General features: G+C 43.8%; 3 protein-coding genes across 3 annotated transcripts in view; 1 reads left to right on the forward strand and 2 right to left on the reverse strand.

The window, feature by feature from the left end:
• The window catches only part of pms2 (PMS1 homolog 2, mismatch repair system component), a 44,448-nt gene extending 34,504 nt beyond the window's left edge, over window positions 1-9,944 (reverse strand). The window contains exons 1-3 of the mRNA XM_070856679.1: window positions 9,860-9,944; window positions 4,588-4,727; window positions 2,905-2,991 (exon numbers count right to left, since the gene is read on the reverse strand). Of these exons, the coding sequence (XP_070712780.1) occupies window positions 2,905-2,991; window positions 4,588-4,727; window positions 9,860-9,870 (238 nt within the window). The 5' untranslated portion in view covers window positions 9,871-9,944. The remainder of the gene's footprint in view (window positions 1-2,904; window positions 2,992-4,587; window positions 4,728-9,859) is intronic.
• A 355-nt stretch (window positions 9,945-10,299) lies between these two features.
• Window positions 10,300-23,806, forward strand: aimp2 (aminoacyl tRNA synthetase complex interacting multifunctional protein 2). Its single transcript, XM_070900779.1, has 4 exons — window positions 10,300-10,488; window positions 16,925-17,131; window positions 20,076-20,307; window positions 23,293-23,806. The coding sequence occupies exons 1-4, from the start codon at window positions 10,387-10,389 to the stop codon at window positions 23,673-23,675; spliced, it is 924 nt and encodes a 307-aa protein (XP_070756880.1). The 5' UTR covers window positions 10,300-10,386; the 3' UTR covers window positions 23,676-23,806.
• Window positions 23,807-26,388: 2,582 nt separating this feature from the next.
• Window positions 26,389-27,248, reverse strand: part of eif2ak1 (eukaryotic translation initiation factor 2-alpha kinase 1) — a 58,899-nt gene continuing 58,039 nt past the window's right edge. Inside the window, exon 15 of the mRNA XM_070900780.1 lies at window positions 26,389-26,706. Within this exon, the coding sequence (XP_070756881.1) occupies window positions 26,551-26,706 (156 nt within the window). The 3' untranslated portion in view covers window positions 26,389-26,550. The remainder of the gene's footprint in view (window positions 26,707-27,248) is intronic.

The following is a 27,248-nucleotide window of genomic DNA, read 5'->3' on the forward strand; positions in this document are numbered from 1 at the left end:
ATATTCATTTGTTACAAAAATGTGACTACAGTAACTTAATTGCGATTCACAATTACATTTAAACAAATTTCACATTTCACTAACAAATCCTTAGTAAGTGCAGGTATTAAAAGTTTTCAATCGTACAGAAATTATTCCACCATTTAAATTTATATTTTGAATAAATCGGAGTCCCAATCAAGATGAGGGATGTTGGTGCTAGCTTCTTCACTCAGGGTCAGTATAAAGCGCTCTCAGGTTAGGTACAGTACTTAGACACAGCGTAAAGTATCCCAGAGCATCTCCGTCCCAAACCAAAGAAGGGCACGCCCTCTAGTAGATCACTGTGAACTTTTAAACTTATTATTATTAAATTTATTCAGCATCAAACTTTGGGCTGCCCAAAACTCTCATCACTGAGCGTCCTTACAGCCAGAAGATATAAAAGACTTTTAATATTAGTCCAGGCTGCTTCAAACCCAAGTCGAAGTGTTGAAAGTTCAGTATGGTATTCCACTGTGACAACAACGTGCTTTATTACGCTCACGAGTCAATCGCATCACCAATCCTTGTACCGTGTGTACCTGCAGAACTCACTTTCTATTAAGACGTCATCACGTTACTAATCTATATATTAAAAATCTCGTGTCGAATGCGCATTTCCAGTCCACAAACCCTACTTCCTGTTGTCACGTTTTTTGGTCACACTTGTTGTTCCACTATTTACCACTGTACATTGCTATGTCAACATTTGCCTTTCAATATTGGTAATGTCACAGTCACAATGTATTTTATTTTTTTATTTTATTTTAATTCGTAGCCAATCTTTCCAATTCTTTGTCAAATCACAAACGCCAGAGGTCACCTTGCACACATCAAGGATCACTCTGCGCCAATGCTCTTAGCCAAAAGGCCTAGAGCCACTGCACCGTTCCTGGAAGTACTGCAATACCAGGTTCGTGCCATGGAGGTGGATGGGTCAGGTCCCCCACACACCTCTGTGGAGGTGGATGGGTCAAGCCACCCCACCCACCTCCTCTAGTCACAGTCACAATGTAGTTGCAGCACTTGGCCACTAGCTGGCTCTGTGGATTAAATTTTCAACCTCTCTTTCCCAACTTTTGTACATAAAATGACATCTGCATCAGTGGGCATCACCACGGATAATTTACTGGTCTATTTTAATCTTAAAATGTTATCATTTAACTGGATTGCAATAAAGGACAAAGTGAACCTGGTTTTACGGACACTCGTAAATGACAGATATCCTGTTAGAATACAGACAATTCATGACAGTCCCAGGCATTTTATAATGGCCTAAAAATCCCGGCCTCCCTGGGTCCGTACTGAATGTGTACGGACCCAGGAAGGCATCACAAAAGCCGATTTTCCTCCGTATCTCGGCAGCCAGGTCATTCACATGGGCAAGATTGCGGTATTTACCTATATCTTGCCCAGCACATGTCCTGAAAACTCTTGCGCCTGGTAAAAGCCGGCGCATAGCCTACAGGCCTAAGAGTTTTAAAACATATAAAATCGTAACAAAATAAAATTTTAAAAGCCCACTACGGTAAATTTATTTTAAACCATCATTTTAAAAACTTTTTTTTTTTTTTAAATCGGAAAAATATATTTTTTATTTATATATATTACATTAATAACTTTAATTTAAATTAATCTTAAATATGTAGTGTATTTTTTCCTTTTTTTTTAATTAAGGTTTTGGTGTTTGAGGGGCTGTTTCTTAATCATAATAAAGGGAACTCCTACTTACAGAGTTCTCATTATTATGAATGAGAAAATACTGTACCTTGATTGGCTGCCCAGGGCCATGTGACTGCAGCTCCAGCTTACGGACGTCCCGACGTGCACGTGCTGCGACACGTAGTGAGTGGAGGCCTCAGGACCGGGATCGCTGGTGGACACAGCAGGAATAGTTAAGTGCGCATCTTTTTTCCCCAAAGTCAGTCGTTCGCCCGCGGGAAGACCTCGACCAGGATTTCTAGGCCATTATAAAAGGTACAAGAGGCTCTCTGAAACGACAGGCACTTCAATGTACCAAGCCCTATTTACTTTGTGAATTTCACACCTAAAAACACGGGACCCTGTTGCTTTTCACGTGCAATGTTACCATTGCCTAACTACAAGGGGCCGATTGCAATCACGTTTCCCCTGTGTCTAATGACCATGAAATACAAGGCATGTGGTGTGGGAGTGGTTCCAGCGTGCTGTCACAATCCATCCACATCTCCGCTCCACTAGCAATGACCATTTGGGGAAAAGAGACACCTGCAAACAGCTGATGCCAGTCCCCTAGTTGTTCGTAATTGATCGGTTTCGCTGTACACAGAATATGTGATGGCCAACAAAGCATGTAATCTGTTGAACTTAGGAACAAGGAGTAGACTATTCAGTCCCTCGACAATTCAATTAGATCATGACTAATCTGTATCTTAACTCCATTTAGCTGCCTTGGTTCCATATCTCTTAATACCCTTGCCCAACAAAAATCTATCAATAGAAATAGAAAACGCTGGAAATACTCAGCAGGTAAGGCAGCATCTGAGGAGAGAGAAACAGAGTTAACGTTTCAGGTTGATGGCCCTTTGAGGGTTATCAATCTGAAACGTTAACTCTGTTTCTCTCTCTACAGACGCTGCCTGACCTACTGAGTATTTCCATCATTTTCTGCTTTTTTTTCCAGATTCCTGCATCCGCAGTAATTTGTTTTTGTAAAAATTTATCAATCTCAGTTTTGACATTTTCATTTGACCCCCCCCCCACCCAGCCTCAACAACTTTGGGTGGAGGCGGGGGGGGGGGGGGGGGGAAAGAGAGCTGGTTCATCTGCTGCAGCCTAACAACTGCAACACTAAACATGTCAACTGAACTGGAGTTTGAATTCATTATCTTACTAAAAACTTACTTAGTCCTTCAAAATTTTTTTCTTCCACTCCATCCCCATTGTCCGATACTTCAATCAAATCTGCTCCAAATTCTTTCAATCTAATATCTGAAAAATATGCAGCACAAGAGATAGGAATAAAAATTTAAATGCTAGATATTTCTTGCAGTAGGTCAGTTGCTCTGGACGTAGTCAAATGTTTAATTGCAACAGCTAGAACAGTTTTCCACGTGGCATCTACTCAGAGCTGCACTGACAAGCAGCTGTCCTTTAATAGAAAACAAATAGAGTCTCCACCACTTACACCGCCCATGTTTAAATCAGGCAACCATTAAAGTCGAGCAAATCGCGCAAACCATTTGCCATTACTATTATTGTCAATTACATAGTCGCCCCTTATGTTGTTTTAAGCGCACCAGCTATTTGGGTAGAAACGTGTACTTCTTCTGCGACAGTCCTCCGGAGTCAAGGATGACTTGCTTCCACACTAAAATGAGTTCTAAGGTGAATGATGAGTCCGATGCGGGACCTGCAGTCTCTGTCACAGGTGGGGCAGACGGTGGGTTGGAGGGACAGGGTGGATAGGGTGCTTGGTTAGCCGTACGCTCCTTCTGCTGTTTGCGCTTGGCTTCCGCGTGCTCCCGGCAAAGAGTCTCGATGTGTTCGGATACTTCCCCTCCACTTTGAGTGGTCTTGGGCCAAGAGTCGGTGGGGATGTTATATTTTTTCAAGGAGGCTTTGAGAGTGTCCTTGAAGTGTTTTCTCTGCCCTCCTTGGACTCGCCTGCAGTGACGGAGCTCGGAGTAGAGCGCTTGTTTCGGGAGTCTACTATCGGGCATGTGGACAATGTGGCCCGTCCATCGGAGCTGATCAAGCGTGGTCACTGCCTCGATGCTGGGGATGTTGGCCTGAGAGAAAATACTGATGTTGGTGCGCCTATCCTGCCAATGGATTTGCAGGATTTTGCCAAGGCAACGTTGGTGGTACTTCTCCAGGGCGTTGAGGTGCCTACCGTACAGAAACGTGAGCAACCCGCACCTCGTTAAGGTGCAATTACCATGTATACTTAATCACCTTGAAGTGCTGTTGGCTAATACTGAAGCTGTTTAAAGAATTTGTAAATCAGCAATTGACAAAGGGGCAGCTTGCAAGCCTCAGTCGCATTTTTTTTAAATCAGCTGCTAATAAAAGGATGTCACATGCTAAGGCACTATTGGAAAGCCACGTTAACTTTCAGTATTTAAAAAAAACTCAAGACAGCAGTACTCCACAATTCCCTTCCTAAAACTGTCTGCCTTATCACATCTCCTATCACTTTCAACAGCCTCCTCGAAACCTATCTCTGACTGCGCCTTCAGTCGCTTCCCATATCCCTCCTCCCAAGCTCCTGCTCCTCTTTGTAAAGTGCCTTGGGGAATTTCACTACATTAATGTTGCTAAGCAAGTGCAAGTTGTTTCTGACATTTGTTACCAGCTGTTAATTGATGTATAACTAATGTCCCAGGAGGGTCTTTTCAAAACAGCTGTCTGAAATACATGAAAGTACAACAACTTCCTTTATTGCAGAACAATGCAGCACAGAAGGAGGCCATTCAGCCCAAAGTGCCTGCGCGGGTTCTTTGAAAGAGCTACTTCCTGCTCGGTTATATAAATATAAATTGCTGAAAAGCAGCGTAGATTTGGATTAGTCATTTTTGTCCTCACCAATGTTAGTAGCGCCAGCATCAAGACTGTTTTCCACCAACTCTTTCACTGCAGTGCTGAGACTTAGCACCACTTGCCCTGAACAAATCTGGTGCACTGACTGTCGGTCAATTGGCTTGATCACTCTTGCAGGCGCTGAGCTAAATCAACAGAAAATAAAACACTATTAAAACTAAAACATACTAAGCATATAAAAGATAATTATGTCAGTTATCGTACAGTTAACAGGCCCACAAAGACATTTACATCCACAATATGCTAATCCCTCTGGTTTAACATTGGATAATTTGATTTTTGTGCAGGCTGTTTGGAAATTAAAAAAATGTAAATTACATAAATGTTTTAATATAAGGGCCCAGAAATTCCTCTAGGGGTCTTCCCGCGGGCAATTGCCTCCTCGCTGGAGATTTTTTATGAAAGTACCTGGTGGTCTAGGAGGCGCCCTGGATTCCGATAGGGAGGCCTTCTCTTCCCACACTGCAAAGTGCGCTCCTGTCCCATGCAGAAGATGCAGTCATGTGTGACTGCTCAGCCAATCAGGTAAGTATTTCACAGGGTTCCCATTAATAGCACTGAGAGGCGCAGATCTACGAGTTCTCAGCGCTATTAATGGGAACAAAACCAAACACACAAAATAATAAAAATAAAAAACAGACCACATATATTTAAAATTAATTGAAATTAAAGTTATTATGTCTTATAAAAATAAAATATTTTCCAGATTTTTAAAAAAGATTTTTTAATTATGGTTAAAAATAAACTTATCGTCGTGGGGATGATTTTTAACAATAAACTATGTGTTTATAATTTAATTTTATCGTGTTTTTGTTTGTTTTAAAACACTTGCGCCTGTAAAAGTAGGCTATGCGCCTGCTTTTTCAGGAGCAAGATTTTTGAGGACATTTGCTGGGCAGGATATGCGTAAATCCTGCAATCTTGCCTAAGAAATGTCCTCGCTCCAGATATGTCTACAATCTGTCGAGCTTCAGCTTGACATATCGGAAAAGCTGGTTTTCAGCGCATGTGCATTATGCGCTGAAAACCGGCTTTTCCGATGCCTTCCCAGGTCCGTAGAAACTTCGCACGGGCCCGGGAGGCCGGAATTTCTCCCCAAATGAGTTTACTTTTGTCTTTTAGTACATGGTCTTAGTAATATATTTAATAAATTGTCATTCAGACTTTACACCACTGGGGACAGTTCAATATTGCGATGGAAGAGGGGACTATAGTTTAAAAAAAAATAGATTCGAAGGCCTTCCTCATCTGTATTAACTTCGTCATCCCACCCCTGATCTGGTTCAGTCCTGTTTTCAGTAAAAGGAGGCAAGAAAGAAAAAAATCTTTCATTTATATAGCATCTTTCACATCCTCAGGACATCCCAATGTACTTTACAGCCAACAAAGAGCTTGTTAAGTGTCACTGCTGCTAGGCAGCTGATTTGCACACAGCAAGGTCACACAACAGCAGCAAGATGAATGATCAGCAAAACTGTTTTTAATGGTGTTGGTATAGCGATAAATGTTGGCCAGGACACTGGGAGAATCCCCTTGCTCTTTTTCAAATAGCGCCATGGGGTCTTTGACATCTAACCGAGAGGGCCGACAATGTCTCAGTTTAACATCTGATCCAAAACATAGAAAATAGGTGCAGGAGTAGGCCATTCAGCCCTTCGAGCCTGCACCACCGTTCAATATGATCATGGCTGATCATTCATCTCAGCACCCCTTTACTGCTTTCTCTCCATACCCCTTGATCCCTTTAGCCGTAAGGGCCATATCTAACTCCCTCTTGAATATAGCCAATGAACTGGCATCAACAACTCTCTGCAGTAGGGAATTCCACAGGTTAACAACTCTCTGAGTGAAGAAGTTTCTCCTCATCTCAGTCCTAAATGGCTTACTCCTTATCCTAAGACTGTGTCCCCTGGTTCTGGACTTCCCCAACATCGGGAACATTCTTTCTGCATCTAACCTGTCCAGTCGCGTCAGAATTTTATATGTTTCTATGAGATCCCCTCTCATCCTTCTAAATTCCAGTGAATAACGGCCCAGTCGATCCAGTCTCTCCTCATATGTCAGTCCAGGCATCCCGGGAATCAGTCTGGTGAACCTTCGCTGCACTCCCTCAATAGCAAGAACGTCCTTCCTCAGATTAGGAGACCAAAACTGAACACAATATTCCAGGTGAGGCCTCACCAAGGCCCTGTACAACTTCAGTAAGACCTCCCTGCTCCTATACTCAAAAGATGGTAGCCTTGACAATAAAGAACACCCCTCAGTACTAGATTACGTGCTCAGGTCTCTATAACAACAACTTGTATTTATATAGCACCTTTAACATAATAAAACATCCCAAGGCGCTTTACAGGAACGTAATCAGACACAAATTGAGACCGAGCCAAAGAAGAAGATATTAGGACAGGTCGCCAAAGGTTTGGTCAAAGAGGTAGGATTTAAGCAGGGACTTAAAGGAGGAGAGGTAGGGAGGGTATTCAAGAGCTTCGGGCACGAAGAAAATTGAGAAATAAAAACAGAAAATGCTGGAAATACTCAGCAGGCCAGACAGCATTTGTGGAGAGAGAAGCAGTTAACGTTTCAGGTCGAAGGAAATTGAGGATGCACAAGAGGCTGTAATTGGAGAAGCACAGAGATCTCAGTGGGTTGTAGGGCTGGAGGTGGTTACAGAGATAGGGACTGGCGGGATTATGGAGGGGTTTAAACACAAGGATGGGAATTTTAAAATCGAGGCGTTGCCGTACTGGGAGCCAATGTAGATCAGCGGACACAGGGGTGATGGGTGAATGGGACTTGGTGCATATTATGACACGGGCAGCTACGTTTTGGATGAGCTCCAGTTTAAAGAAAGACTTGGATTTATATAGCGCCTTTCTCGATCACCGGATGTCTCAAAGCACTTTACAGCCAATGAAGTACTTTTGGAAAGTAGTCACTGTTGTAATGTAGGAAACGCAGCAGCTAATTTGCACACAGCAAGCTCCAACAAACATCAGCGTGATGATGACCAGATAATCTGTTTTTTTGTTATGTTGATTTAGGGATAAATATTGGCCAGCACACCAGGAATAACTGCCCTGCTCTTCTTCAAAATAGTCATAGAATCATAGAGGTGTACAGCACAGAAGGAGGCCATTTCAGTCCATCGTGTCCGCGCCAGCCAACAAGAGGTTATCCAGCCTAATCCCACTTTCCAGCTCTTGGTCCGGAACCCTGCAGGTTACGGCACTTCAGGTGCACATCCAAATACTTTTTAAAAGTAGTGAGGGTTTCTGCCTCTACCACCCTTTCAGGCAATAAATTCCAGACCCTCATAACCTGCGTGAAGAAATTTCCCCTCAAATCCCCTCTAAACCTTCTACCAATTACTTTAAATATATGTCCCCTGGTTGTTGACCCCTATGCTAAGGGAAATAGGCCCTTTCTATCCACTCTATCCAAGCCCCTCATAATTTTATACACCTCAATGAAGTCTCCCCTCAGCCTCCTCTGTTCCAAGGAAAACAAACCCAGCCTATCCAATCCGTCCTCGTAGCTAAGATTCTCCACTCCCGGCAACAAGCTCGTAAATCTCCTCTGTACCCTCTCCAGTGCAATCACTTCCTTCCTGTAATGCGGTGACCAGAACTGCACGCAGTACTCCAGCTGTGGCCTAACCAGTGTTTTATACAGTTCAAGCATAACCCACCTGCTCTTAAATTCTATGCCTCGGCTAATAAAGGCAAGTATTCTGTATGCCTTCTTAACCACCTTTTCTACCTGGCTACTACCTTCAAGGATCTGCGGACATGCACTCCCAGGTCCCTTGTTCCTCTATACTTCTCAGTATCCTACCATTTAATGTGTATTCCCTTTCCTTGTTAGGCCCTCCACAAATGCATTACCTCACACTTCTCCAGATTAAATTCCATTTTCTTGCAGTCCGCAGCTTTCTTGTTCATTATCAACCACACAGCCGATTTTTGTATCATCTGCAAACTTCTTAATCATACTCCATATGTTCAAGTCTAGATCATTGATGTATAACACAAAAAGCAAGGGACCTAGTACTGAGCCCTGCGGAACCCCACTGGAAACATCCTTCCAGTCACAAAAACACCCATCAACCATTACCCTTTGCTTTCTGTCTCTGAGCCAATTTTGGATCCAACTTGCCACTTTGCCCTGGATCCCATGGGCTTTTACTTTCGTAACCAGTCTGCCATGTGGGACCCGATCAAAAGCTTTGCTAAAATCCATATACACTACATCATACGCACGCCCCTCATTGACCCTCCTGGTTACCTCCTCGAAAAATTCAATCAAGTTAGTCAGGCACGACCTTCCCTTAACAAATCCGTGCTGACTGTCCCTGATTAATCCCTGATAGTGCCATGGGATCTTTTACATCCACCTGAGAGCGCAGACGGGGCCTTGGTTTAACGTCTCATCCAAAAGACGGCACTTTTGACAGTGCAACATTTACCTCAGCACTACACTGGAGAGTCAGCTGGATTTTTTTTGTGCTCAAGTCCCTGGAGTGGGCCTTGAACCCACAACCTTCTGACTCATAAGATACAAGATTTACCAGGACAATACCAGAATGGAGAGGTTATAGCTATCAGGGAAGCCTGAACAGGCTGGGGCTCTTGACCTGATAGAGCCTTCAACATTGTGAAAAGATTTGATAGGGTAGACGTGGAGAAGATGTTTCCACTTGCAGGGTTGGGGCAGGGAGACCAAAACTGGGATCCATAAATTATGAGAGTCACAAATAAAACATAAGAAATAGGGGCATGAGTAGGCCATACGGCCCCTCGAGCCTGCTCTACCATTTAACACGAGCGTGGCTGATCCGATCATGGACTCGGGTCCACTTCCCTGCCCGCTCCCCATAACCACTTATTCCCTTATCGGTTAAGAAACTGTCTATTTCTGTCTAAATGTATTCAATTAACCAGCTTCCACAGCTCTCTAACGGTGTCTGACTAACGATTGAATTCCACAGATTTACAACCCTCTGAGAGAAGTTGTTCCTCCTCATCTCAGTTTTAAATGGGCGGACCCTTATTCTCGAGGCGAGAGTGCTCCCCACTGAGCCACAGCTGACAGGTTAGAGTGGGTGGAAGACCGGCCTCCAGAGTGAGGGTCGAACCCAGCACCTTTGAACTCTGAGCCAAGTTGACACTTGTCCTGCACCCACCCCGGTGCCAGGGCAATCTGAGGGACCACGGGGTGACTTCACGCTGAGCCGCATGGGTTTGGCGCTCGAACTCACCAGGCTTCCATCGCCCCCAAACACGACTATGACAAACAGGAGCGTCGAATGCGCAGCCTCAAACAACGTTTCCACAAACGCTCGCTCGACCCATCGCGGCGAACTGCCCTCTGGGAAATGTAGTCCGATCGGACACCTTTCCCTCGCATAATCCGCGTCACTAAACTACAACACCCACAATGCCAAGCGCCTCCCAGACGGCTCTACCGACTTTCGTTCATCTTGAAAAATAAAACGTTTTTCTTACGAACGTATCAATTTAATTATAATAAAGAGATGATTTAAATTGCACACTACATGATGTGAATCAAATAATTTCCACCGCTATATATATTTTTAATTTTTACATGATTGAAATCCCCTTTATCCAATCAGAAACGTCGACTGACCAATCAGATGAAGGAACGGGGCGAGACCTGCCGGACGCAGGGGCTGGCGGGAGGTATCGGGTTTCCATGGTGCGTTGCCACGGGGGAGGGGGGTAGACGAGGTGTGGTGAGCCGAGGCCGGGCCCGTTAGCCATTCAGATGTACAAGGTAAAGCCGTATCATCTGGGAGAGCAGGCCCTGGAGCTGCCCAGCTGCATGTACACGCTGCCCAATCTTCACCGAGCCGCCGCGGACGCTCAGGTAGGCGGGGTTGGTTGGGGGAGTTGGACAGGCCTGCACTGCCCACAGGCCGCCAGGGACCTCCGGCTGCACATTCCCTGCTGACCTGGCCTCTCATTTACCCTTCATAATTCCATTTTAACATAACATAAGAAATCGGAGCAGGAGTCGGCCATTTGGCCCCTCGAGCCTGCACCGCCATTCAATAAGATCATGGCTGATCTGATCATGGGCTCAGTTCCACTTCCCTGCCCTACCCTTTATTCCCTTATCACTCAAAAATCTGTCTATGCCTTAAATATATTCAATGTCCCAGCTTCCACAGCTCTCTGGGGCAGAGGATTCCACAGATTTTGCAAGCCTCTGAGAGAAGAAATTCCTCCTTATCTCAGTTTTAAATGGGTGGCCCTTTATTCTGAGACTTTGCCCTCTAGTTTTAGTTTCCCCTATGAGTGGAAATATCCTCTCTGCATCCACCTTGTCGAGCCCCCTCATTATCTTATATGCTTTAATAAGATCACCTCTCATTCTTCTGAACTCCAATGTGTATAGGTCCAACCTACTCAACCTTTCCTCATAAGTCAATCCCCTCATCTCCGGAATCAACCTAGTGAACCTTGTCTTAACAGCCTCCAATGCAAGTACATTGTACATGTTACGAACTAATTTCCCTTCATGTTTTACTGCCGTTTATTTCTTTTGAAGGTGGCAGGGTAAGACTGTCTGTACTCCCACTTGAGCAATTGTGTAGAATAAGCCTGTACTCTCTGGAGGTTCGAAGAATGAGAGGTGATCTCATTGAAACATACAAGATTCTGAAGGGGATAGACAGGTAGATGCCGAGAGGTTGTTTCCCCTGGCTGGAGTGCCTAGAACTGAGGAGGGGGGTACAGTCTCTGGATAAGGGGTGGGTGATTTAAGACAGAGATGAGGAGGTATTTCTTCACTTAGAAGGTTGTGAATCTTTGGAATTCTCTGCCCCCAGAGGGCTGTGGATGCTGAGTGTCTGAATATATTCATGGCTGAGATCGATAGCTTTTTGGAGTCTAGGGGAATCAAGGGGTGTAGAGATCGGGCAGGGAAGTGGAGTTGAGGTCGATGATCAGCCATGATTTTATTGAATGGTGGAGCATGCTCAAGGGGCTGCTGCTCCTATTTCTTATGTAATACAAGTGCATTGCCTGTACAGCTTTGGTCTAATAAGGTTCTATACAAGTTTAACATAACATTTTTTCTGCTTTTCAATTCAATTTCTCTAGAAATTAACCCTGGTGGTTTTTTTAATGGCCTTATTAACCCGCATCACTAATTTTAGTGATTTGTGTACCTGTATCTCTAAATCCCTTTTGCTCCTCTATACCATTTAGATTCTTATTTAACAATAAGTATGCGGTCTCTTTTCTTCCTACCAAAATGCACCACCTCACATTTCCAGATTGAAATTGCATGCCTGTTCCGCAAGATTATTAATGTCTTGTACTTTGTTAGTCTTCATCAGTATTAATTATATCCTTCAATATTGTGCACAGTCCTAGTCTCCATATTACAAGGCAGAGGTAGAGGCACTGGAGTTAGTGCAAATAAGATTGAGAAGAATTATACCAGAGCTGAGAAGTTATACCTATTGGGAAAGACTGATCAGGCTTGGGGCTCTTTTCTCAAAGTTAAGGTAGAGGTGTGACCTAACAGAGATCTTTAAAATTACGAAGGGATTTGATGGGGTAGATGTAGAAAAGATATTTCCATTTGTCTAATACTAGGGACCATAAATATAAGATAGTCACTAATAAATCCAATAGGGAATTCAGGAGAAACTTCTTTACCCAGAGGGTGATGAGATTGTGGAAATCACTACCATATGGAGCGGTTGTAGTGAATAGCATTGATGCATTTAAGAGGAAGCTAGATAAACACATGAGGGAGAAAGGAATACCTGTAGGACGATATGCTGATGGGGTTGGATGAAGAGGAGTAGAATGAGGCCCAATTGGACCATAAACACCGACATAGACCAGTTGGGGCGAATAGAAACATAGAAAATAGGTGCAGGAGTAGACCATTCGGCCCTTCGAGCCTGCACCACCATTCAATAAGATCATGGCTGATCATTCCCTTAGTACCCCTTTCCTGCTTTCTCTCCATACCCCTTGATCCGCTTAGCCGTAAAGGCCATATCTAACTCCCTTTTGAATATATCCAATGAACTGGCATCAACAACTCTCTGCGGCAGGGAATTCCACAGGTTAACAACTCTCTGAGTGAAGAAGTTTCTCCTCATCTCAGTCCTAAATGGCCTACCCCATATCCTAAGACTGTCCCCTGGTTCTGGACTTCCTCAACATTGGGAACAATCTACCTGCATCTAACCTGTCCTGTCCTGTCCTGTCAGAATCTTGTATGATTCTATGAGATCCCCTCTCATCCTTCTAAACTCCAGTGAATAAAGACCCAGTTGATCCAGTCTCTCCTCATATGTCAGTCCTGCCATCCTGGGAATCAGTCTGGTGAACCTTTGCTGCACTCCCTCAATAGCAAGAATGTCCTTCCTCAGATTAGGAGACCAAAACTGAACACAATATTCCAGGTGAGGCCTCACCAAGGCCCTGTACAACTGCAGTAAGACCTCCCTGCTCCTATATTCAAATCCCCTAGCTATGAAGGCCAACATAATCATTTGCCTTCTTTACTGCCTGCTGTACCTGTAATGCCAACTTTCAATGACTGATGAACCATGACACCCAGGTCTTGTTGCACCTCCCCTTTTCCTAATCTGCCACCACTCACCTAATCTGTCTAAGTCACCCTGCAGCCTCTTAGCATTCCCCTCACAGCTCACACCGCCACCCAGTTTAGTGTCATCTGCAAACTTGGAGATATTACACTCAATTCCTTCATCCAAATCATTGATGCATATTGTAAAGAGCTGGGGTCCCAGCACTGAGCCCTGCGGCACTCCACTAGTCACTGCCTGCCATTCTGAAAAGGACCCATTTATCCCGACTCTCTGCTTCCTGTCTGCCAACCAGTTCTCTATCCACATCAGTACATTACTCCCAATACCATGTGCTTTGATTTTGCACACCAATCTCTTGTGTGGGACCTTGTCAAAATCCCTTGTCCACTCTACTCGTTACATCCTCACAAAATTCCAGGAGATTTGTCAAGCATGATTTCCCTTCATAAATTCATGCTGACTTGGATCGATCCTGTCACTGCTTTCCAAATGCGCTGCTATTTCATCATAATTGATTCCAACATTTTCCCCACCACTGATGTCAGGCTAACTGGTCTATAATTACCCGCTTTCTCTCTCACTCCCTTTTTAAAAAGTGGTGTTACATTAGCTATCCTTCAGTCCATAGCAACGGATCCAGAGTCGATAGACTGTTGCAAAATGATCACCAATGCTTCCACTATTTCTAGGGCCACTTCCTTAAGTACTCTGGGATGCAGACTATCAGGCCCTGCGGATTTATCGGCCTTCAATCCCATCAATTTCCCTAATACAGTTTCCCGCCTAATAAGGATATCCTTCAGTTCCTCCTTCTCACCAGACCCTCGGTCCCCTAGTACATCCGGAAGGTTATTTGTATCTTCATGAAGACAGAACCAAAGTATTTGTTCAATAGGTCTGCCATTTCTTTGTTCCCCATTATAAATTCAACTGAATCTGACTGCAAGGGACCTACGTTTGTCTTCACATATCTATAGAAGCTTTTGCAGTCATGTTTATATGTTGCCGGCAAGCTTCTTCTTGTACCCTATTTTCCCTTCTTAATTAAACCCTTTGTCCTCCTCTGCTGAATTCTACATTTCTCACAGTCCTCAGGTTTGCTGCTTTTTCTGGCCAATTTATATGCCTCTTCCTTGGATTTAACGCTATCCTTAATTTCCCTTGTTAGCCACGGTTGAGCCACCTTCCCCGTTTTATTTTTACTCCAGACAGGATGTACAATTGCTGAAGTTCATCCGTGTGATCTTTAAATGTTTGCCATTGCCAATCCACTGTCAACCCTTTAAGTATCATTTGCCAGTCTATTCTAGCCAATTCATGCCTCAAACCATCGAAGTTACCTTTCCTTAAGTTCAGAACCTTAGTTTCTGAATTAACTGTGTCACTCTCCATCCTATAAAGAATTCTACCATGTTATGGTCACTCTTCGCCAAGGGGTCTTGCACAACAAGATAGCTAATTAGTCCTTTCTCATTACACATCACCCAGTCTAGGATGGCCAGCTCTCTGGTTGGTTCCTTGACATATTGGTCTAGAAAACCATCCCTGATACACTCCAGGAAATCCTCCTCCACCGCATTGCTACCAGTTTGGTTAGCCCAATCAATATGTAGATTAAAGTCACCCATGATAACTGCTGCACCTTTATTGCATGCATCCCTAATTTCTTGTTTGATACTGTCCCCAACCTTACTACTACTGTTTGGTGGTCTGTACACAACTCCCACTAGTGTTTTCTGCCCCTTGTTATTCCGCAGCTCTACCCATACAGATTCCACATCATCCAAGCTAATGTCCTTTCTTACTATTGCATTCATTTCCTCTTTAACCAGCAATGCCACCCCGCCTCCTTTTCCTTTCTGTCTATCCTTCCTGAATGTTGAATACCCCTGGATGTTGAGTTCCCAGCCTTGGTCACCCTGGAGCCAAGTCTCCGTGATGCCAATTACATCATACCCGTTAACTGCTATCTGCGCAGTTAATTCGTCCACTTTATTCCGAATACTCCTCGCATTGAGGCACAGAGCCTTCAGGCTTGTCTTTCTAACACACTTTGCCCCTTTAGAATTTTGCTGTAATGTGGCCCTCTTTGCTTTTTGCCTTGGGTTTCTCTGCCCTCCACTTTTACTTTTCTTCTTTCTATCTTTTGCTTCTGCCCCCATTCTACTTCCCTCTGTCTCCCTGCATAGGTTCCCGTCTCCCTGCATAGGTTCCCGTCTCCCTGCTATATTAGTTTAACTCCTCCCCAACAGCACTAGCAAACATTCCCCCTAGGACATTGGATCCGATCCTGCCCAGGTGCAGACCGTGCGGTTTGTACTGGTCCAATTCTCTCCCCAGAACCGGTTCCAATGTCCCAGGAATTTGAATCCCTCCCTTCTGCACCACTCCTCAAGCCACGTATTCATCTGCGATTCAAATTCTGACTAGCACGTGGCACTAGTAGCAATCCTGAGATTACTACTTTTGAGATCCTATCCTGTTTATGTAATTCATATTTTACTGCCCTTTATTTATTTTGATGTTGGCAGAACATAAGAAAGACAGACTTGCATGTATATAGTGCCTTTCACGACCACTGGACGTCTCAAAGTGCTTTACAGCCAATGAAGTACTTTTGGAGTGCAGTTGGGGTTGTAACATATGTCGATAAAGCTGTATTTATATATATTTTTTAAAACATGGGATTCTGGACTTTATAAATTGAGGCAGAATACAAAAGCAAGGGAAGTGATGCAAAATAAACCTGTATAAATCACTGGAGGCCTCAGCTGGAGTATACGCACCGATTTTGGGCATCACACTGTAGGAAGTGTATGGAGACCTGGGAGAGGGTGCAGAGGACATTCACCAGAATGGTACTAGGGATGAGAAACTTCACTTTTGTGGGGAGACTAGAGAAGCTGGGATTGTTCGCCCCTAGAGCAGGGAAGGTTAAGGGGAGAGTTAATGGGAGATTTAATAAGAGTTGTTCAAAATTATGAAAGGTTTTGATAGAATAAATAAGGAGAAACTTTTCACTGGCAGGTGGGCTGGTAACCAGAGGACACAGATTTAAGGCAATTTGGCAAAGGATGTGGAGATGTTTCTTTTTCAACGAGTTGTAATCTGGAATGCGTTGCCTGAAAGGGTGTTGCAAGCAGATTCAATAGTAACTTTCAAAAAGGAAATTGGATATATACACTTAAAAAGAAAGACATTGCAGGGTTGTGGGGAGAGTGGAGTAGAGTGGGATTAAGTGAACAGCTCTTTTAAAGAGCCGGCATGGGCCGAATGGCCTCCTGTGCTGCAAGATTCTTTTATTTTCTGACTCTAATTTGGAATGAATCCTATGATTTATTATTGGGAAATCTGGGTGTGAAGGGTCAAGGCACACAATGCATTATAAATAATAATAATCATATTTTATTATTGCATCATGCGCTTAAGCCTGCCAGCATCCCTTACAAACATTTAAAGTGCTGTTCAGAGGCACTGTACTAAGCTGTTACAAATAGTTTCACTTTCAATTTCCTGGTTCTTCATAAAATTAATAGAGAGAAGAGCTTGCATTTATTTAGCACCTTTTACGGCCTTAGGACACCACAAAGCACTTCACAGCCAACTTCTGAATCCTAGTCACTGTTTTAATATAGGGAAATGTGGCAGTCAATTTGCGTGCAGCAAGATCCCACTCACAGCAATGAGACGAGTGACGACTTCATGTATTGTTTGGTTTTTCAGAATGGGGATGATTATCCAGCACTCGAGAACTTGGAATCGAGGCAAACAGAAATCCTGAAACGTTTGTATGAGTTGAAGGCAGTTGTTGACGGGCTTTCGAAGACTGTTCTTACACCAGATGCTGACCTTGATGTCACAGAAATTAACCATGCCTGTTTTGTGCCGACAATCCGTACCGCAGCTAGTTTAGATTCCGTACTGGGAAAGGCAAGTTTGAATCTCAATTCTTGTTAAATCAGCAGGTGCTTTAAGGGTGAATGTAATGGAGAAGCTCTCTTTTGCTCAGTGAACCACATATATTTCTGCCAGTCTCATTCAAGCTCTGGGTACATGCTGTCTGATGTGCCCTTTTCTCAGTCCACCTGTTATGTTATCACCCTTCCTACTTTCATAATCTACCTTTCTCTTCAACTGCACTTTCACCTCCAACCCCTTTTTCCTTTCTCCTCCACCCGCACTGGCTCTGGCTTGCACTCATTATCCACTGTCCTGTAAAGCACGCTGAAACAGCTCTCTGTATATGAGGAGAGCTATAACACTTCACTAAGTTGTAATATGAATCTTTACGGATTTTTTTTGATTCACTCAATCCTTTTGATTTGGGGGTCAGGAACATTCCTTTGTGAAGAAGCCATTTAAAAAATTAAGCTGAACTCTTGAGACTGGCATTAAGACTCTTTATCAAATGCTTTGTCTATTCATTCTCCCTTTGCAGTTTGCCTTTCTACTTTTCCTCAACTCCTGTGATTTCCATATTAGTATTTGTGTAGTCAACAAATGCTCCCGCTTTCTGATCCCGAGTACTTACTGATAAATTAAGATTCCATTCTGGCCACAAAGATTTGTTTCCTTATCAAGAATTCAGAGCAGATTACTGAGACTTCTGTGTTCTACAGTTTCTTCTGTGCTTTTAATCGAAGTGGAATATAATATTAGAATTTGCCACCTTTTGATAGTATGTCCAGAAGGTAAAATGCATAATTTATGCAAAAGTAATTGAGATTTGCAACTAAACACGCTTGATTAATGGGAGCAATTAACAGTATTGGAGATTTGAATCTTCTAATCGTTTTACTAGAGTTGACTATTTTATTTAGATCCTTATTCAGCCAGTGTGGCTGAGGCCTTTCCTCATCCTTGGGCTCAGCAAGTTATCATCATAGGCAGTCCCTCGGAATCGAGGAAGACTTGTTTCCACTCTAAAAATGAGTCCTTAGGTGGTTGGTCCAATACGAGAACCACAGTCCTTATCATAGGTGGGACAGATAGTCGTTGAGGGAAAGGATGGGTGGGACAGGTTTGCCGCATGCTCCTTCTGCTGCCTGTGCTTGGTTTCTGCATGCTCTTGGTGATGAGACTCGAGGTGCTCAGCGCCCTCCCGGATGCACTTCCTCCACTTAGGGCAGTCTTTGGCCAGGGACTCCCAGGTGTCAGTGGGGATGTTGCACTTTATCAGGGAGGCTTTGAGGGTGTCCTTGGCTGCCTCAGCAAGTGAGCACTTAGTGATTCTCCTACCAGCACCTTTCCAGTTTTTCTTGCTGCACTTTCTCAATTAACCTCTCCCGAATTTTTTTTCTCTTCCCAGCTTTACAATTTCCATTGCTTTAGTTGCATGGTTAGTTTGCGTTCAACTGTAATATCACTTTAAATATTGACGTTGTGGTGATTCATGCCTGAATGTTATTGAGCATTTCTGACTCCCAACTAAATGTGGTATTGCATACGCCCTGGTGTACATAAAATCAAAGACAATCTTCAATTACCTACCTATTCTGTCCTTTCTTCCTTCCCCCGCCTAAACAATCGGAAGATGATGTGTATGACGCAACCTGCCAAGAGAAGGGACATTAGGCAGAATAATTGGTTTAATATGTGTAGAGTTTTTAAATACTGATTTAAAAAAAATATATATATATATTTTATTTGAATTTTTTTCCCCCACTCTTTTTCCTGGTGAATCTCCTCGCCTAAAGGTGCAAACACCTCACCGGGGTATAGTTCCACTTGGACAGGGTGAACATAAGAAATAGGAGCAGGAGTAGGCCATCTGGCCCTTTGAGCCTGCTCTGCCATTTAATATCATGGCTAATCTGATCTTGGCCTCCACTCCACTTCCCTGTCCGCTTCCCATAACCCTTGACTGCCTCTCAGTACCTCACCCAAGTGGCCGGTCTTCATGTGTTAGTCCGCAGGGTGGGCGTGGTTAGCGGCCCGCAGGGTGGGCGTGAGCAGGCTGTTTGCCCCATGGAGGGTGTGAGTTGTTGTCACTCCAGAGTCCCCACAATTCCAGTAGGATCAGTGGGAATTGATCAGGAGCAGCGACTCCGGTCAGTTCTCCCCTTCCTTCCCCAAAGGCACAGAGGCCAGTGTAGCGCCTACTGCTGCCGTGATTGGGATCAGCTAATGACCACGTCTTCATTTCTTTCATCTTTGAATCTATTTTGACCATCTCAACTGCAGTGCAGATATTGGTAACACACCACTGCTGTTCAGGGGTTGCACAGCGAGCAGTCTGTATAAATTCAAGTTATTTCCCATTTAAATCTTGTATTGAAAAGCCTTTTGTTGTAGTTAATAATTATTCATTTGTTGAACAGATTTAAAAAGTGGTAACGTGGCCGCTGCTAACATTAACAATCTCCCTGTCTGACTCTGATACTAGTGCTGCCGGCCCCGTTCTGATAGTGGACCCTGCACGTTAGCACTCTCTGCATTTCTATAGCAATTATGATAAAAGTAGCCCGTGTATCAATATAGCAGTTCTAAAATTACTGCACCAGGTCATCTATTCATGCAAACAAAGCCTACATATCTGTTGCTATACCATGCTCAACGTGTTGCAATACATGTCTGTCTATATAAGTGTCCCTGGCTCCAGTGAAATCTAGAAAAGGAGGATTTCCAATTGTAGTCAATTGCTGGGTCAGTTACATTTTCAAGACTAAGATCGTTAGATTTTTGTTAGTTAGGGATATCCATGGATATGGAGCAAAGGCAGGTAAATAGAGTCGAGGTACAGATCTGCTATGATTTGATTGAATAGCGGAAATAGGCTTGGGGCTGAATGGCCTCCTCCTGTTTCGATGTTGCCAGTTTGTACTGTCTGTGTTGCATTCACAGTTGTCTTTAATTAAATTACACTTCACTTTAGAGTTCTGGTGTGCTTCATGATATCGTCATCAATGCCAGCCCTGCTGAGGTGCCGCTGTCTCTGTTGGTCCTGCACGGTTTGCTGTGTGAACAATACAGGGTGCTGTCGTCTGTGCACGTGCATTCCTCGGTGCAGAACGTTCCCTCCCAACTCTGGAACTGCCTGGGTGAAGGAAGCAGCTGTCGGTCACGGCAGGACTATGAACTCGGCTTCACTCTCGTCTGGAAGGATGGTGAGGAACAAATACTAGGCCATACTGAGCTTTCCTGAAAACAAACGCAATTGTTGGAGTTTGCAGTTTAGTCATTTTGCAAAAACAAATCAAGCTTATATCCTATCTTCTTCGCTAGGTTGATTCTGGAAATGAGGGGGTTGACTTATGAGGAAAGGTTGAGTAGGTTGGGCCTCTACTCATTGGAATTCAGAAGAATGAGAGGTGATCTTATCGAAACGTGTAAGATTATGAGGGGGCTTGACGAGGTGGATGCAGAGAGGATGTTTCCACTGATGGGGGAGACTAGAACTAGAGGGCATGATCTTAGAATAAGGGGTCGCCCATTTAAAACAGAGATGAGGAGAAATTTCTTCTCTGAGGGCTGTAAATCTGTGGAATTCGCTGCCTCAGCTGTGGAAGCTGGGACATTGAATAAATTTAAGACTGAGATAGACAGTTTCTTAACCAATAAGGAGTTATGGGGAGCGGGCAGGGAAGTGGACCTGAGTCCATGATCGGATCAGCCATGATCGTATTAAATATCAGAGCAGGCTCGAGGGGCCGAATGGCCGACTCCTGCTCCTATTTCTTATGTTCACTTGGACTGCCAGAAGTTTTAAGACTCTCTGCGATAAAGACACTTGAACAAGTCTGTCCCTAAGTAATCAACTTGGAGCCCGGGTTTGCTCATCGTAATAAGATTGTGCTCAGTTATTTAAAAGGAAGTCTGAGAAAATTTATATTGAAACGGGTCATTTTTATTAAATGGCTCGGAGGACAGAATATTTACCATGGTATCTGGTATAAAAGTGGGTGCAGTGATCAATGATACTAACCAATTGCAATAATCCAAAGAGCCCTGGAGAGACTAGATAAGTGGGCAACGGATTAAGTGTAAAGTCTTAAGATTTGGCAGAAGAAGCAAGAATTTAAATTGTGCAGTGAGTTTTGCTGAAGTGTCCATTTTCGAACAGCATTTTGAGGGACATTGCCAGAGGCTTGGAAGCTGAGATTGGTGCAGGAGGGTAATCGTCCAACGGTTGAGGCAGTGTAAGAAGCCTAGATGATTGCTGCTGATTCTGTAAGCCCTGACAGTACTTGACATTGATGCATCACCAATTTCTTCCAGCAGCACAGTTATTGATTTTCAACATAGAATCTATGTGATGGATATTGTAATGTGCCTTCATGACAAATTGGAGCAGCTGTTTCCTCAACGGTTAGTCATTGATCTGGGTCCCAGAGCTACCACGCACTGACCCTGTCTGCTACATAGAATCATAGAAATTTACAGCACGGAAGGAGGCCATTTCAGCCCATCATGTCCGCACCGGCCGACCAAGAGCTATCGAGCCTAATCCCACTTTCCAGCTCTTGGTCTGTAGCCCTGTAGGTTACGGCACTTCAAATGCACATCCAGGTACTTTTTAAATGTGGTGAGGGTTTCTGCCTCTACCACCCTTTCAGGCAGTAAGTTCCAGACCCCCACCACCCTCTGGGTGAAGATATTTCCCCTCCAATCCCCTCTAAACTTTCTACCAATTACTTTAAATCTATGCCCCCTGGTTGTTCACCCCTCTGTTAAGGGAAATAGGTCTGTCCTATCCACTCTATCTAGGCCCCTCAAAATTTTATACACCTCAATAAGGTCTCTCCTCAGCCTCCTCTGTTCCAAAGAAAACAACCCCAGCCTATCCAATCTTGCCCCATAGCTAAAATTCTCCTGTCCAGGCAACATCCTCGTAAATCTCCTCTGTACCCTCTCTAGTGCTGTCACATCTTTTTTGTAATGTGGTGACTAGAACTGCACGCAATACTTTAGCTGTGGCCTAACTAGTGTTTTATACAATATAAAAACAGAAAATGTTGGAAATCTCAGCGAGTCAGGCAGCATCTGTGGAGAGAGAAACAGAGTTAACGTTTTGGGTCGTGTCGAAATCTCGACCTCCGAAAAGAATGACTCCGACACTTACAGCTCCGGCAGAAGTTTCTTTAATTCGCTTGCTAGCAAGGGGTAGGTCACACTCAGTCAAGGGCTAAGTGAACACCTCCGAAATGGTTCAGTTTAACAAGATATTTATACAGTAAAACCCAAGTTATGGCCTCTCCCTGTGTATTGCTCTGTCTCACAGTCAGTGAATACAGATAAAGAGTGAATTACTATATCCTGGTCCTGACATGGTATCCAGATATTTCCTTTTGTCAGGGTTATCAGTTGGCCAGCCGGCCATTACTCCATGAGTCATAGGTAATGGGCTATCACCTGTCTTGTATTGTGTCAGGATAGTTCAATTTCCCGGTCAGTTTATCTGTTTGCATCAAATGGATGAGGTCTCTGCAAAAGATAATGGCTAGAAGATAAGGGTGGGGTGACATGGAACTCCTGTAGTGTAGACAATAGGAAAGCACCATGGGGGGGTACTTGTCTCAGCATGACTTGTCTCCTAGCTGTCTGATGGCCATCAGCCATCTCAAACCAGGTTTAGCTGTTTATGCAAGCTGACTGCTAAAATGCAGAAAGTTCTGGAAGGGCCAGGACTCCATTTTGATATATATATATTGCAAAGGGCACACACATACCGTATGGTATCAGCTTAGATAAAAATACATTTCCACAGTCGATGACCATTAGAAGTAGTGTTTTAGTGATGTTGTGTTTTATACTGTTCAAGCATAACCTCCCTGCTCTTGTATTCTATGTCTCGGCTAATAAAGGCAAGTATTCCGTATGCTTTCTTAACCACCTTATCTACCTGGCCTGCTGCCCTCGGGGATCTGTGGACATGCACTCCAAGTTCCCTTTGTTCCTCTACACCTTTCAGTGTCCTACCATTTAATGTGTATTCCCTCGCCTTGTTAGCCCTCCCCGAATGTATGCAGGGAGCTCGCTGTGAGTTCAGCCATTAGGTAAGTAGAAATTTTGAATGGTGCAAGGTTTGCCCATGTGTTTTCGATGGATCTGTTGTGTGTGTGACTGCTTTTGTATTTTTTTTGTTTCATCAGTGCCCAAACCTCAGATGAAGTTCAGCATCCAAAGTATGTGCTCCGTGGAAGGCGAGGGGAACGTCGCCCGCTTCCTCTTCGCGTTACTCGGCCGCGAATACGACGCGGTGGCCTCGACGCAGATCGACAGCTGGGTGGACGTTGCCATTTTCCAACTGAAGAAAGGCAGTAACAAGGAGAAGGCAGCCGTACTGCGCTCTCTGAACTCTGTCCTTGGCCAGAGACCCTGGGTGGTGGGTGGTGATCTGACGTTGGCAGACATTGTGCTGTATTGTGCCTTGCAGCAGACAGAGAGTGCTAGTATTCCAGCTAATGTCCAGAGATGGGCGAAATCCTGTGAGAATCTATGCTGCTTTAATCTAGCACTAAAGCTGCTGAAGTAAATGTTAGTTAGGGTGAAATTGTACTTTTAGCCCTTTCTTGCTGACACCACTGCATTTAAATCTGCTCTTAATGTTTGCATATCTGAGGAAGTACCTATTTAAACCATTTAATAAATATCTTTTTAAAAGCATTCTTTGACTGAGAAGTCTTTTTTTTAAATTGTGCATTTTAGTTCATCTGAATTTAAATATCAGTTCTTTCTGCCTCTGCAATACCAGCCAGACTGTGATAGATTGACACAAGCAGCAACAGAAGATAGGCCAGTATCTGTATTGATTTCATGTGTAGGTGCAGTGGTCCGAAACCCTGAGTAAGTGGGCTCTGGCACTTTGCTAATAAACAATCGACAAGTGGAAATTGTCGGGGGAAAATAGCTATTGCGGTTATTCATAAAAGTATATAAAAAAAATCAACCCCTTTCCCATGTTCCTGATGTTGGGGAAGTCCAGAACCAGGGGTCACAGTCTAAGGATAAGGGGTAAGTCATATAGGACTGAGATAAGGAGCAACCTTTTCACCCAGAGAGTGGTGAACCTGTGGAATTCTCTACCACAGAAAGTTGTTGAGTCCAGTTTGTTGGATATATTCAAAAGGGAGTTAGATGTGGCCCTTAAGGCTAAAGGGATCCAGGGGTATGGAGAGAAAGCAGGAATGAGGTACTGAAGTTGAATGATCAGCCATGATCATATTGAATGGTGGTGCAGGCTCGAAGGGCTGAATGGCCTACTCCTGCACCTATTTTCTATGTTTATAATCCTACTCTTTCACAAACATACAATCTCCAGAGCTCCTTTCGCTCTTTGCCCAAAATTAATTTATACCTTAATGCTCCCAGTCTGACAACGCCTCGATTTTAAAATTCTCATCCTTGTTTTCAAACTCCTCCATGACGTCTCCCCTCCCTATCTCTGTAACCTCTTTCAGCCCCACAACCCTCATATCTGCACTCCTCCAATTCCGGCCTCTTGCACAAGCCCGATTTTAATCGCTCCACCATTGGGGATCGTGCCGTGCCTGCAGCTGCCGAGGTCCTAAGCTCTGGAATTACCCCCCTAAACCTCTCCGCCTCTCTTTGGTCCTTGAAGACACTCTTTAAAACCTACCTCAGCTACCCTAATATCACCTTGTGTGGCTCGGTGTCAAATTTTGTTCAATGCTCCTGTGAAGTGCCTTAGGATGTTTTCAACATTAAAGGCGTTCTAAAAATGCAAGTTATTAAATGCAACTTGGTTCAGATCAAACTGATTAATACAATTTTACAAAGTACCAGGATTAAAATGTAATAAACATGCACATTGGGAGAATTTAGTGTATCGAGTTTGTGGACAATCCCTTATGTGGGACCCACTTCAACACTGCAAATGGTTCTTGGAGTATTGACTGTCTTAGAGAAGCAGAAAATCTGTTCCGACAATGTGACAAAGATAACTGACCAGCCTGTGGATTGCTGCCTGAAACAGGTTGATCACAACGGTTACCCTGTCTCTGCACAGATACTAAGGTTTCTATGAATTGCCCGGCAGTCTGGCAGTGTTTTACATCGGGTAATGTGGCATGTACTGTGGGCACCAGTTAGAAAGACACAGTTTATGTTATCCAAACTCAACAACAACCTGTATTTACATAGTGTCTTTAACATAGTGAAACGTCCCAAAGTGCTTCACAGGAGTATTATGTGATTAAAAATTTGACAAGTAACTTTAACACCATAGAGGAGTAAACGAACAAAGGCAGATCTGTGCAAATGGCCTTAACACCTTTATTGCACTTCTGACTTTATTATACATTCTTTGGATATGGATGTCGCCGGCAAGGTCAGCATTTATTGCCTATCTCTACTTTCCTTTGAGGTGATGGTGAGCTGCCTTCTTGAACTGCTACAGTACATTTGGTGAAGGTATGTATTCCTTTTGCTTTCTTACACATTTTTCAAATCATTGCATTTGACTGTGTGCAGAAAATCCATTCTTAAAAGTGGACGTGTTTATATTTCAAAGCGCATTTGAAATGCAGTCACCGATGGGGAAACATGGTAAGATTCCACAAACAGCAGTGAGATGAATGGCCAGTTCATCTGTCTTTGGTGTTGGTCGAGGGAGGAATAATGGCCAAGACACAACCACCTGCTATTTATAAAGAAAAAAGACTTGCATTTATAGAACACCTTTTACGACCTCTGGACACCCCAAAGCGCTTTACAACCAGTGAAGTATTATTGAAGTGTTGTCACTGTTGTAATGTAGGAAACTCAGCAGCCAACTTATGCACAGCAAACTCCCACAAACAGCGATGTGATAATGACCAGGTATGTATTGGCCAGGACACTGGGGATAACTCCCCTGCTCTTCAAAGTAGTGCCGTGGGATCTTTTATGTCCACCTGAGAGAGCAGATGGCCTCGGTTTAATGTCTCATCCAAATGACAGCATCTGACAGTGCAGCACTCCCTCAGTACTGCACTGGTAGTGTCAGCCAAGATGTTTGTGCTCTGGAGTGGGACTTAAACCCACAACGAACCTGCCCTCTTTTTTTGTGTAGTGTCCCTTTAAATTTTCTGCGTGGCATCTTCCAGCACCAACAGCTTGCGAGCGGCCTGCGCAGGACCTCCCGACTGAGGCGCATCCACAGGCCCGCGCACCTTGGGGGGGGACATTGCCTAGAACCTTTTGACCAATAGAGACAGCTACCCACTGAGCCACAACTGACATCAAAGCATCATTCAATAATTTAATATTTGATCCTTCACAGCTTACATAACCAACTCATTAAGTTAAACCAGTATATTCACATCATTATCATACGAGGTATGTAAAGTGAATTTGCGTGGAAAGGACGCGGATTGGGTAAAAGCTTCTCTGGGAAATCATGAAGATCGCTAGCTGCTGCGTTCCCCCTCCCCAGCCAGTAATTTGACCTTTTCTTTGAGGTTTTTGATGATTTCTTCCTGATCAATCACTTTCTGTTGTAGGCTCTTAATTTCTTGATCCTGGGTCACAACTTTCTGTTCTAGGTTGCCCTGCGGTGGAATTTCCTGCATGTGAAAGAAAATATCACAGCTGTTAAGGTGAGAAGAAAATGGATGAGACATCAAACAGGAGGAGAGTATTGAGCCCAGTGAGTCTGTACCAGCTCTTTGCTTCAGCAATCCAAAATTAATCCCACTACAGCCCCAGAGTCTCACCTTCAATTAGTTTCTTCACCAAAGGCCAAAGTTGATCTAAGTAAATTAGATTTAACCCCCCCCAAAAAATAAAAAAAGGATGTGCATTTCTATAACGCCTTTCATGACCTCAGGACATCCCAAAGCTCTACAGCCACTGAAGTACTTTTGAAGTGTAGTCACTGTTGTAATGTAGGACATGCGGCAGCCAATTTGCACACAGTAAGGTGTCTCAATGAAATAAATGACCTGATAAACTGTTTGTGATGTTGGTTGAGGGATAAATATTGGACAGGACACCAGGGAGAACTAGTGCCATGGGATCTTTTATGTCCACCTGAGAGAGTAGACGGGGCCTCGATTTAATGTCTCATCCGAAAGGAAAGCATCTCCGACAGTGCAGCACTCCCTCA

This window comes from Pristiophorus japonicus, chromosome 15 (genome assembly GCF_044704955.1).
Source record: "Pristiophorus japonicus isolate sPriJap1 chromosome 15, sPriJap1.hap1, whole genome shotgun sequence".
Classification (NCBI taxonomy): Eukaryota; Metazoa; Chordata; class Chondrichthyes; family Pristiophoridae; genus Pristiophorus; species Pristiophorus japonicus.

Excerpts from the sequence above, each read along its gene's own strand:
- aimp2 (XM_070900779.1), top strand. The coding sequence starts at position 10,387 with ATGTACAAGGTAAAGCCGTATCATCTGGGAGAGCAGGCCCTGGAGCTG. Across the intron at positions 17,132-20,075 it reads TAGATTCCGTACTGGGAAAG|AGTTCTGGTGTGCTTCATGA; the intron begins GCAAGTTTGAAT and ends ACTTCACTTTAG. Across the intron at positions 20,308-23,292 it reads CACTCTCGTCTGGAAGGATG|TGCCCAAACCTCAGATGAAG; the intron begins GTGAGGAACAAA and ends TTGTTTCATCAG.